The following is a 12,790-nucleotide window of genomic DNA, read 5'->3' as shown; positions in this document are numbered from 1 at the left end:
ACCCAGTATGTACTTACCTCCGTCTTATTGGACTTGAATGTTTAACCAGTTTTCTTGCACAGGAGGTCAGCTGTTTCACTATGTCACTTGTGCATTTAACCACCAGGTTTCAAGAACTACTATTTTAAAATACAAAACACTGCAGTATTTTGTTCTTGCTGAGAAAATAGTTTAAAACAAATTAGGTTTTCACAGTACTCTTAGATCTTTTAGCAGCTTTTGATTCTATGGATGGGAGTCATCTGTGGGTCAAACTGCATGATAAGTTTAGAGCCCATTCTGTTAATATTACTTCAAAGCCTGTCTCCTAATACCACTGCCAGAATCAGAGTAGGTGACAGCTGTATTTTTATTATTTTTATTATACTTTAAGTTCTAGGATACATGTGCACAACATGCAGGTTTGATGCATAGGTATACATGTGCCATATTGGTTTGCTGCACCCATCAACTCGTCATTTACATTAGGTATTTCTCTTAATGCTATCCCTCCCCCAACCTCCCAACCCCCGACAGACACAGTGTGTGATGTTCCCTGCCCTGTGTCCAAGTGATCTCATTATTCAGTTCTCACCTGTGAGTGAGAACATGCGGTGTTTGGTTTTCTGTCCTTGTGATAGTTTGCTGAGGATGATAGTTTCTAGCTTCATCCATGTCCCTGCAAAGGACATGAACTCATCATTTTTTATGGCTGTGTAGTATTCCATGGTGTATGTGTGCCACATTTTCTTAATCCAGTCTATCATTGCCTTCTGGGTTCAAGCGACATTTGGGTTGGTTCCAAGTCTTTGCTATTGTGAATAGTGCGGCAATAAACATACGTGTGCATGTGTCTTGACAGCTGTATTTTTACAGCTGAATTCCAGTGTTAAAGAGTATCAAGTCATGCTCTCCCTCTAGTAAATGTAGCTAGCAAATTTGATTTGTTTTTAGTGCCCACCAGTCGCAGTGATTAGGAAGTCAAACTTCTCATGATGCAATGGCCTTCTTGAGAAATAACTGTCTTCACCTGTGCTGGCTGCTCTAACAATATACCATAGATTGAGTAGCTTATAAACAACAAAAATTTACTTCTCACAGTTCCAGAGGCTGGAAAGACAAAGATCAAGTCTCCTGCAGATTCTGTGTCTCACGAAGGGTCCACTTTCTAGTTCTTAAAACAGTGCATCTTTGTGCCCTCATATAGTGGGAAAGGGCCGGAAATCTCTTTGGGGCCTTTTTAATAAGGGTGTGAATCCTATTCATGAAGGTTTCATCCTCATGACTTAATCACTTCCCAAAGCCTCACCTCCTAATAATATCACATTGGGGATTAGGTTTTAACATGTGAATTTTAGGATGGACACAAACATTCAAACCATAGCAATGACTAATACCTCTGAGAGGTTCGGAAGCAACTCATTCTCAACATATTTTTCTTTTCTTTTTTTTTTTGAGACAGAGTTTGCTCCTGTCGCCCAGGCTGGAGTGCAGTGGTATAGTCTCAGCTCACTGCAACCTCTGCCTCCTAGGTTCAAGTGATTCTCCTGCCTCAGCCTCCCAAGTAGCCGGGATTACAGGCGCCCGCCACCATGCCCAGCTAATTTTTGTATTTTTAGTAGAGACAGGGTTTCACCATGTTGATCAGGCTGGTCTCGAACTTCTGATCTCAGGTGATCCGACTGCCTCGGCCTCCTGAAGTGCTGGGATTACAGGCATGAGCCACCATGCCTGGCCTCTTTCTCAGCATATTACTGAAACTGTTCTATCACATTGCTTTCTGCACCATAGTTTACTAAGAATGTATAGAAAATATTTTATATATAAAATTTTTCACATCCTATTTATTCTTTACTTATAAAATGGGGATAATATTTCTAACTTCATAAAGTTGTTATGAGGATTAAAAGAGCCAGAACAGTGTCTGTCACGTCGTAAGGGTTCAGAACGTATTAGCTGTTACTGTAAGGAATAATAACAGCAATAATAAATAGCAAAGCTTCAGTGGACCACAGTGAGTAGTGAGACTTCCAAGTTTGGGCTCCATAGTCCCTCAGTCCTACCACTAGCTTTGATTAACTGTGTTGCTTTGGGCATTACTTCTTTTTTGTTTCTTCATTTGTAAGATGACAGTAGGTAAAGTTTTTATTGCAGAAAATTGTTGCAAAGATTACATTAGACAGTAAGGTACTTATCAACTGGCCCATGAGAGGCACTTAATAAGTGGTAGTTGTGGGCCGGGCACGGTGGCTCACGCCTATAATCCCAGCACTTTGGGAGGCTGAGGCAGGCGGATCACGAGGTCAGGAGATTGAGACCATTCTGGCTAGCACAGTGAAACCCCGTCTCTACTGAAAATACAAAAAATTAGCCAGGCATGGTGGCAGGTGCCTGTAGTCCCAGGTATTCGGGAGGCTGAGGCAGGATAATGGTGTGAACCTGGGAGGCGGAGCTTACAGTGAGCCGAGATTGTACCACTGCACTCCAGCCTGGGTGACAGAGTGAGACTCCATCTCAAAAAAAAAAAAAAAAAGTGATAGTTGTGTTTTGGAAATGAAGGTTTTGATTTGGGAAATGGTTGAGTCAGCAATAGGTAATGTTTCTAGTTATCCTTAAAGGGTTAGATCTTCCTTATTTCCAGTGTAAAGCCCAGGCACTTGAGTAGATATGAAGATCTTTTTTGAGAGTTATCCCAACTTTCTAGTCTCTTCTGTCTGTGCTAGACTTATGTTAATATCCTTAATGTTCAAGGGAAAATGTCACTTTTGACATATGCTCTTCTGGTAACTAAAGCATATAGATTCTTCAGGTTTTAGCACAAGTTCAACTTTATGTTGACTTTTATCCTGTTCCTGAAAAACATTATTAAAACGTAATTTTAAATAATCCTAGTCTAAAGGAGCCTGAGATACAAACTGTCCAGATTCTGGAAATTCTATCCATGTATTCTCCTTTTGTTGCAAAGCAATATACCAATAATTTGTTAGCTTTGTCCTCTATTTAAATGCTTTCACTAATTGGTGAATTACTATTACAACACTCATTGCCTTTTATTAACGGGTAATAAAACAAAAGGTTGAAAAGAGAAATGCATTAGAATTTCCCTGTTCTTAAAATTGCAGTTGAAGACGTTGCTTATTCATGACCCAAATATAAAGATCTTTGCTATGAATTTCTTTTAAAATTTTGAACTAAGATGAAAGTTTTTCCTTTCCTCTTTTTAAAATCACACAACAAACACTAAAATTTTAATGTGCTATATTTGTGTAGTGCTTTATAGTTTGCAGAGTTGCTTTCTAGGTTCTTAATGCCTTTCATTTTTTCTTTTTAGTGCTGAAATGCACATTAAATATATATCTAGTTTAATACTTACAAGACTATCACTGTGTAATGTATATTGAAACTCAACGTTATTACCAGTTTGAAAGCTCCCATGTGACTGTTCCTAAATAACCTCATCCCTTCTCCTTAAAGGTAATGAACATCCTGATTTTTATCATCATCGTCTTTATTTTTTGCTTTTTGAGATAGTTTTATACTAGTGTGTACCCTCTCCAACATCATACTTTTGCCTGTTTTTGAACTTTATATGAATGTTGCAAAGCACTTTGAACTTTTATTATTTCTTTCACATTATGGCCTAGGAGTTGCCAGTATTATCTTTCCTGATTGACAAATGGCGGATTTAGACCGACAGAGGTTGCATCAGACGCCATTTTAAAGGCATAGGTACAAATGCAGCCTTTAGGTATTTTGAGTAAGTTCTGCATGTTTATCATGCTCCTTCCCTAGGTTCATCAGTTTGTCTTTTCTTTTTTTGCTGTCAAGAAACTAAGGGCCAGATTAGTGTTTAGTTGCAGTAGACTTTCAGTTCTCAGTTTCTAGTCATCTCTTTCCTCTGAATGCCTTATGAATGCTCTTTGTTTAACCTCTTTTCATTTTCCTCTTTTGGCGCTTAAGATTTATTGTTGATACTTTTAATCGTTAAGTTTTTAACATTATATCTAATCCTTATTGGAAATGCAAATTGTGACTATCATAATGCCATTTATACTTTACCTCTACTGCCTTACACTAGTTAGTTGGCTGTGGTCCCCAAGCACTATCTTGAACATTCTTTTTCTCATGAGAAAATCACTGTATTTGCCCCTGTTTTTGAAGCAGAATCTGTGATGATAGACTGAAGTATCAGGGGAACCCACCCCAATATTTCAACGTAGGTTCTTTCTCTTTTTCCCTAAGTGTCAGCCGGCCTGAGAAATAAAGAGAAAGAGTACAAAGAGAGGAATTTTACAGCTAGGCCGCCAGGGGTGACATCATACATCATGGTAGGACAGTGATGCCCACCTGAGCCACAAAACCAGCAGGTTTTTATTAAGGACTTCAGAAGGGGAGGAGGTGTACAAACAGGGAGTAGGTCACAAAGATCACATACTTCAAAGGACAAAAAGGAGAACAAAGATCACATGCTTCTGAGGCCAATAAAGATCACAAGGCAAAGGTCAAAATCAAAAACTCCTGGTAAGGGTCTATGTTCAGCTGTGCACATGTTGTCTTGATAAACATCTTAAACAACAGAAAACAGGGTTTGAGAGCAGAGAACCAGTCTGACCTCAAATTTATCAGAGAGTGGTTTTTTCCCCACCCTAATAAGCCTGAGGGTACTGCAGGAGACCAGGGCATATTTCAGTCCTTATCTCAACTGCATAAGACAGACATTCCCAGAGCGGTTGTTTATAGACCTACCCCAGGAATGCATTCCTTTCCCAGGGTATTAATATTAATTTTCCTTGCCAGGAAAAGAATTTACTGATATCTCTCCTACTTGCACATCCATTTATAGGCTCTCTGCAAGAAGAAAATATGGCTCTTTTGCCTGACCCCATAGGCAGTCAGACCTTATGGTTGTCTTCCCTTGTTTCCTAAAATCGCTGGTTTTCTGTTCTTTTCAAGGTGCACTGATTTCATATTGTTCAAACACACATGTTTTACAATCAATTTTACAGTTAACACAATTATCACAGTGGTCCTGAGGTGACGTACATCCTCAGCTTGTGAAGATAACAGGATTAAGAGATTAAAGTAAAGACAGGCATAAGAAATTATTTAGGAACTGATAAATGTCCATATTAAAATGAAATCTTCACAATTTATGTTCCTCTGCCACGGCTCCAGTTGGTCCATCCGTTCAGGGTCCCTGACTTCCTGCAACAGGTCAGGAGTTCGAGACTAGCTTGGCCAACATGGTGAAACCCTGTCTCTACTAAAAATACAAAAAATTATCTTGGCATGGTGGTGCATGCCTGTAGTCCCAGTTACTTAGGAGGCTGAGGCAAGAGAATCACTATAACCTTCGAGGTGAAGGTTGCAGTGAGCCGAGATCACACCATTACACTCTAGCCTGGGCGACAGAGTAAGACTCTGTCTGGGGGGGAAAAAAATAAAAGAAATATGTCAGAATGCCCTTTTTTTGACAGATCCCAGATGAGAGAGTCTCATCACCTGATTGTTGTAGCCACTGATATGTCACAATTATCCATGTGGGCAGGGCCCAGGAAGAAAAATGAAAGTCATATCACCTGAGTGCTGAACCCATTGATATGTCAGAAGTCTCTCTGTAGGAAGGCCCCATGTCGAAGTGGAGAACCACATCTCTTAGGTGCTGGGTGCAGTGTAATGTCACTATCTTTTTGAGAGCAGTGCCCAGGCATGTGAGTCACACCTCTTTGGTTCTTGGCCCAAGTATATGTCACAATTTTATTTGTGAACTGGGCCATCTGGAGAGTCAAATTACTCACATGTTGGATGAAGTTATATGTCACAATAACACTGGGAAAGGTCCAGTGATAAGTTCTACCATCCTGCACATGTTTTTCCTCTAGGTAAAAGATTCATCATTGTGCTTATAATTGGGTCCCAGGTATATGGCACAATACAACCTGTGGGGAGAGAGGACAGAAAAGACACATCACTTGGGTACTGGTCCAGAAATACATCACAATCCCCCTTGCAGGTGGGACCCTGGCAAAAGAGTCATATCACCTGGTGGATGGGCCCAGTGATATATCAAAATCCCCCCCGTAGGCAGAGCTTAGGCAGGAAAGGGGAATCACTTCACCTAACTAATTAGCCTAGACATGTGTCACAGTGACCCCCATGGGCAGAGCCAAGGCAGGAGAGTGACATCACCTTGGTGCTGGGCTCAGCAATGGGTCACAATCTCTCCAGTGGGCAGGAACCAGGTAAGAGAGGAGAATCACATCACCTAGGTGCTGGGCTAAGTGATATGTTCCAAAGCTTCCTGTAGGAAGAACTCAGGAGAGTCACATTACCTGGGTGCAGTACCCAGCTAAACGTCACAATGCACTCTAAGCGCAGAGCCAAGGCAGTAGAATGAAGTCACATCATCTATGTAATAAACCCAGAAATAAGTCACAATGCTCTTTGTAGGCAGGAAGCAAGCAGAGTAATCACATCACCTGGGTGCCTGCTGGTCGCAATGAAATGTGAAAATGTCCTTGGTAGGCAGAACCCAGGAAGGAGTTTCACATTACTTAGGTGATTGGTGCAGGTATATGTCACAATTTTATCTGTGGGCTGGGCCTAGAAAAGAGTCAAATCACTCAGGTTCTGGGCAAAGGTATATTTCCCAATCACACACTTGAGAATGTATAGAAATGAGTTTCACAGTTTCACACAAGTCCTGGCTTCATGTATGAGAGGCAACCCCTCCTGTGAGTGGGGTTCAAGCAAAGGAGTTACAGTCTCAACAATGCACAAATCCATGCATAAGAGCCCCAATCTCACCTGCAGATTGTGTTCCGGTAGAGAACTCACAGCCTCACAGGTCTGCTGAACCATGGTTCAAGAGCCACCAAACCATCTGGAAACCAGATCCACATGTGAGAGTAACAATTCCAACTTGCAACTGTTTTTATGTGTGAGATTAAATGCCTCATTCATAGGCTCTATTTATGTGTAAGAATGAAGATCCTGTCAGCTGGGTCTGCATACAAGAGTCACAATCTCGCCTGTTAGCTAGGCCCTGTTATCAAACTCTCTCTATCATTCTAGGGCTTTCTATGATAGTCCTGATTATTGTAATGTTCTGTGAACTTTGTACAAGTAGGAGACCCAGGACATTACCTATGGCCTAAGCCTGGCTACACAAGTCAAAATATCTCCCACTGGCTACGTCCAGGTAAGAGAGTTACCATTGTGGTTGTGAGCTGGGCCCAGGTATGTGCCACAATTTCACCTACTGGCAAGAACAAAACAGTAGAGTCACATCACCTAGGTGCTAGATCCAGTGATATGTCATGATGCCCACTGTAGGCAGGGCAGAGGCAGGAAAGTCACATCATCTTAGTTCTTGGTTCAGCAGTATTTCACAATCCCTTCTGTAAGTAGGGCCCAGAGAGTAAGAAGTCACATTACCTAGCTGCTGAGCCTGGCAATATCACAATGCTCCCTGTTAGCGGGACCCAGGAAAAAGCACAGAGTCACATCACACAGCTGATTGGCCCATGATTTGTCAATCTTCACCGGTGGCAGGGCATGTGAAGAAAAGGAGAGACACATTACTTAGGTGATGGACCCAGCCAAATGTCATGAACTTGCCTGTAAGCAGGATCCATGCAGGACAGGAGAGTCACATTACTTAGGTTATAGGCCTATAGGTATTTCACAATTTCTAATGAGACCAGGGTCCTGGAATGAGAGAAAAGTTATACCACTTCTGTGAGGTGTCCAGAAGTATGTCATAGTGACCCTTTTGGGCTTGCCCACACAGGAGATGGGAGTCACATCGCCTCGGTAATAAACCTGGAGTCAAGTCACAATTTTTCCTGAAGGCAGGGCCAAGGCAGGAGAGTCACATCACCTACGTTTTTGGCCCAGCAATATGTCACAATCCCTTCTAAAAGCACAAGCAGCAAAGAAGAGTCACATAACTTAAGTACTGGGCCCAGCAATATGCCACAATTCTCAATGGAGGCCAAGATGAGGCAAGACAGTAGAGTCACATCACATAGGTGATAAGTCCAAAGATATGTCACAATGCACCCTGTGGTAAGGCCCAGGCTGGAGAGTTACATCACCTAGGTACTTGATCCAAGTATGTGTCACAGTCCCAACTGTTGGCTGAGCCCAAGCAAATTATTAAAATAAATTAGGTGCTGTGTGAAAGTGTATGCCACAATCACACCTGCAGGAAAGCCCAGGAATAAAATTCAGAATTCTACATATTTCCCAGCTTCGGGTCTGAGAGTCAACACCTTTGGTGAGTTGCATCCAAATACACGAGACACAGTCTTAACACTGGACAGGATCTGTGCATGACAGCTTCATCTCCTCCTGCAAACGGTGTCCCCATAAGATAGGCACAGCCTCACTAGGGTGCAGAAACTTGGTCTCAGAGTCACTATTTTACCTGTTGACCAGATGCATGTATGTGAGTCAAACTTTCAACTTTTCATAGCCTCTGGGTGTGAGATTCAGAACCTCTACAGTGAGCTGTGTCTATATGGAAGAGTGACTATGCTTATTATTGGCTGGGTATCCACATGAGATTCGCAATTTCTTCTCTGTTTTTGGCTCTGTTATGACACTCTTTGTACCATCTGAGATCCTCACACAACATGCTTGAGAGTGGAATTCTGCTCTGAGAACTTTATGTTTCTGTGGATCCAAGATCTTACCCGTTGCCCTAAGCCCAGGCAGAAGTCAACATAATTTGTCTTGTCTGGGTCCAGATATAAGAGTCATCACCATGTTTGTGAGCTGGGTCCAGAAATCAGTCACAATCTTACTTGTGGTCAGATCCACATATGACAGTCACAATTTGGACTGTGAACTGTGTCCACAAGGCAAAGTCAGGACCTCACTAATGGGATCTGTCCCTGTGTGTGGGTGACAATTCTTACTGTCAACTGGCTGTGCATATGAGAATAAGTCTGAACTTTGTATTGGGCTGTGTGGACACTCTCTGTACCACCATAGGGCATTATACTGGACGCATGAGTGTTGTGATTTTTTGTGACCTTTGTAAAACCCAGAACCATCCCCATTTTCCCAAGCGTAACAATGAGACTCAGTGTCTCTTCTATTAGCTTGGTCCAAGTATAAAAGACAACACTGTGCCTTTGAGTTAGTCAAGAAATGACTTCCCCTTCGACCTGTGGCCAAATCCACATATGACAGTCATGATTCCAAGTGTGGTCTGCGACCATATGTGAGATTTATACCCTCACCAGTGGGCTGTGTCTAGGTTTAAGAGTGATAATCCCATTGTTGGCTGGATGTGCCTATGAGAGTCTCAATCTCACCTGCGTGTTGGACTGCATTATGACACAGCTCATAAAACTCATGGACTTTATAAAATATTTGTGTCATAATTTCCTGTGACCTTTTATAAGAAAAGCCAGACCCTTACCTGTGTCCCTAAGTCTAGCCAGGAGAGTAAAAAATCTGTTGTATTGGCTGGGTCTACGCATGAGAGTCATTATCATGTCCACTAACTGGGCCTGGGTATATGTAACAATTTCACTTCAGAGTGTGGATCAGGTGAAACAGTCATATCATCTGAATTTGGGGCCAGGGATATGTCAACATTCTCCTTGTGTGCAGTGCCATGGCAAGAAAGCCATATCACCTGAATGCTGGGCTTAATGATATGTTACAATGCATGCTGTGAACATAAGAGGATACTCAAATCACTTAAATGTTGGGCCCAGAAATGTCACAATGCCCACCCTAGGCATGGCCCAGGGAGGAGGGTAACATCATTTGGGTGCAGGATCCAGCGATATATTACAATTCTTACTGGAAGCAGGACCCAGGCAGAAGGGAAGAGTCACATCACCTAGGGGTGGGTCTAAAAATATGTTATGATTTCCCCTGTGGGCCACGTTCAGGCAGAAAAAGATGGTAACACAACCCAGGTGATAGGCCCAGAGATATGTCCAAATTTCCCCTAAGAAAAGGGCCAAGACAGAAGAGTAATATCACCAAGGTGTGTGGCCCAAATATATGTCACTGTCTTGTGTATTTTATCCAGGCAAAATTATCAAATCTCATGAGCTGGGCAAAGGTATATGTTACAATCACACCTGCAGGAATGTCCAGAGATTAGATTCACAATCTCACATTGGTCCCAACACCAAGTATGGGAGTAAACACTAGTGAGTTGGGTACAAGTTTGCAAATCAGAATCTCAGTGGTGACCTGGACTCCTGCGTGAGGGCCCTAAGATCCCTTCAGACATTCCTGGTAGAATAGTAACAGCCTCACACGTGTGCTGAATATTTGAGAGTCATCATCTTTTTTTGTGGAACAGATGCACATATCAGAGTCACAGTTCCAACTTTTGACTGCCTCTGAGTGTAAGATTCAGAACCTCAGCAGTGACTGGGCTGTGTCCATGTGGCAAAGTGACAATCCTTACTGTTGGCTGTGCCTATGAGAGTCCCAATCCCACTTGCGTGCTGAGCCCTGTTATGACACTCTCTGTGCCACTCAGGAACTTTATAAAATATGCACGAGTGTTGTAATCTCTGATCTTTCTACAAGTAAAAGACCCAGTAAGTAGCCTATTTCCATAAGCCTATTAAGAAGAGTCAAAACCTTTTCTATTGTCCTGGTCCAGGAAAGACAGTCATCATTATGCCTGTGAGTTGGGCTGAGGTATATGTCACAATCTCACATATGGCCAGGGACCAGGCAGAAGTTCACAACACCTGGGTGCTAGGCTAGGAATATGCCAATATTTCCCCTGTGCACAGGGCCCAGGAGGAGAGTTACATCAACCTGGATCTTGGCTCAGTGATATGAACAATTTCTTCTGTAGAGAGAGCCTGGGCAGGAAAGGAGAGTCACATCATGTAGATGCTGGACAAAGCAATGTCTCAATGTCCCCTTTAATTGTGGCTAAGGCCGGGGAGCAGAGTCATGTCACCTAGTTTATGGGCTCAGTAATATGTCACAATCTTCAGTGGGGCTCGGCCCAGCCAGGAGTGTAGAGTCACATCTCCCAGAGATCTGTCACAATGCCTTCTGTAAGTTGGGCCTAGAAAGAAGGAGAGAGTCACATCACCAGGTGGTTGGCCCAGAGATGTGAAAGAATTTCTCCTCAAGGCAGGGTCCAGGCAGGAGCATCACATCACCTATGTAGCCCAAGTATATGTCACAATTTCAACTATAGGCTGGGCCCAGGCAAAAAAGTAAAAGCAATCAGGTGCTAGGCAAAGGTATATGTCACAATCGCACTTGCGCAAAGATCCAGAAATAAAATTTCTAATCCTGCACATGTCCCGGCTGAAGGTATGGGAGTCAACACCTCCTGTGAGTTGAGTCTACGCATGCAGTTCACAATCTCAACAGTAGACAGGATCCATACATAAGAGCCTCAACTCCACCTGCAGACAGTGTCTTAGTAGGGCAGACACCCTAGCAGGAGTGCTGAAGTTTTGTCCAAAGGCTGAGGCAAGAGAATCACGATCCCAGGAGGTGGAGGTTGCAGTGAGCAGAGATGGTGCCACTGCACTTCATCCTGGGTGACAGAGTGAATCTCCCAGGTGTGAGATTGAGAACCTCAAGAGTGGGCTGTATGCATGCGTTGAGGGTGAAATCTTAATTGGTGGCTGGGTGTGCCTATGGGAGTCACAATTTCAGACGTGCACTGGCCTGTGACAACATCTTTGTACCACCCAAGGTCTTTATAAAATATGCATGAGCGTCCTAATAGTCTGTGACCTCTCTGTATGTAGAATATCCAGGAGCATACCTGTTGTAATAAGTCTAACTATGAGTAAAAATCTCTCTTATTGGCTGGGTCCTTGTACGACAGTTATCGTCATGCCTGTGAGCTGGACCTACATATATGTCGCAATCCCATCAGTGGGCAGGAACCAGGTAGGTGAGTCATGTTACCTTGGTTCTGTGCCAGGGATATGTCACAATACGCACTGTAGGCAGAATGCAGGCAGGCGAGTGACATCATGTGGGTGCTTGGCCCAGTGATATGTCTTAGTCTTTTCTGTAGACGAGGCCCAGGCAGAAAGGGAAAGTCATATTATCTGGGTGCTGGGCCCAGTGATTTTCACAATCCCCTTTGTAATCAGGGCCCAGGCAGGAGAGAAGAGTCATATTGCCTAGATAATGGGCCTGGTGACATGTCACAATCTTCACTTGGGGCAGGCAAAAAGGGGAGAGTCACATTACCCCTGTGATGTGCTCAGAAATCGTTTCACTGCTGCCTGTGGACAGGTCCTAGGGAACAGAAGTAAGTCACATTCCTAAGTGATTAATCCAAAGGTATGTCACAATACACCTTAAGGGCAGGGCCCGATAAACAGAGTCATAGGCCGGCGTGCTTGTTCACCCCTGTAGTCCTGGCACTTTGGGATGTTGAGGCAGGCAGATTGCCTGAGGTCAGGAGTTCGAGACCAGCTGGCCAATATGGTAAAAACAACGTGTCTACTAAAAATACAAAAGTTAGCTAGGAGTGGTGGTGTGCGCCTGTAATCCCAGGTACTTGGGAGGCTGAGGCAAGAGAATCACTTGAATCTGGGAGGAGGTTGTGGTGAGCCAAGATTGCCCCACTGCCCCACTCCAGCTTGGGTAACAAAGTCAGACTCTGTGTCAAAACAAGCGAAAAAGAAAGAAAGAAGAAAGAAAGAAAGAAAGAAAGAAAGAAAGAAAGAAAGAAAGAAAGAAAGAAAGAAAGAAAGAAAGAAAGAAAGAAAGAAAGAAAGAAGGAAGGAAGGAAGGAAGGAAGGAAGGAAGGAAGGAAGGAAGGAAGGAGGGAGGGAGG

At 43.1% G+C, this 12,790-nt stretch overlaps 2 protein-coding genes and 1 long non-coding RNA gene across 3 annotated transcripts in view; 2 read left to right on the top strand and 1 right to left on the bottom strand.

Annotated features, from left to right (window-relative positions):
* The window catches only part of LOC108536648 (stromal membrane-associated protein 1-like), a 118,273-nt gene extending 114,922 nt beyond the window's left edge, over window positions 1-3,351 (top strand). The window contains exon 6 of the mRNA XM_017883642.1: window positions 3,311-3,351. Within this exon, the coding sequence (XP_017739131.1) occupies window positions 3,311-3,316 (6 nt within the window). The 3' untranslated portion in view covers window positions 3,317-3,351. The remainder of the gene's footprint in view (window positions 1-3,310) is intronic.
* A 2,488-nt stretch (window positions 3,352-5,839) lies between these two features.
* Window positions 5,840-7,510, bottom strand: LOC108536647 (uncharacterized). The gene is made up of 3 exons (XR_001887579.1): window positions 7,417-7,510; window positions 6,787-6,862; window positions 5,840-5,918 (listed from the first exon to the last, which is right to left on the bottom strand). It is a non-coding gene; the product is annotated as an uncharacterized LOC108536647 (long non-coding RNA).
* Window positions 7,511-8,081: 571 nt separating this feature from the next.
* Window positions 8,082-12,790, top strand: part of LOC108536646 (zinc finger protein 679) — a 36,703-nt gene continuing 31,994 nt past the window's right edge. Inside the window, exon 1 of the mRNA XM_017883640.1 lies at window positions 8,082-8,260. The gene's annotated coding sequence lies outside the window, so the exon portion shown is untranslated. The remainder of the gene's footprint in view (window positions 8,261-12,790) is intronic.

This window comes from Rhinopithecus bieti, unplaced genomic scaffold, assembly GCF_001698545.2.
Source record: "Rhinopithecus bieti isolate Rb0 unplaced genomic scaffold, ASM169854v2 scaffold_14233, whole genome shotgun sequence".
Taxonomy (NCBI): Eukaryota; Metazoa; Chordata; class Mammalia; order Primates; family Cercopithecidae; genus Rhinopithecus; species Rhinopithecus bieti.
Note: the sequence above shows the minus strand (reverse complement) of the source record. Positions and strands in the feature narration are given on the sequence as shown.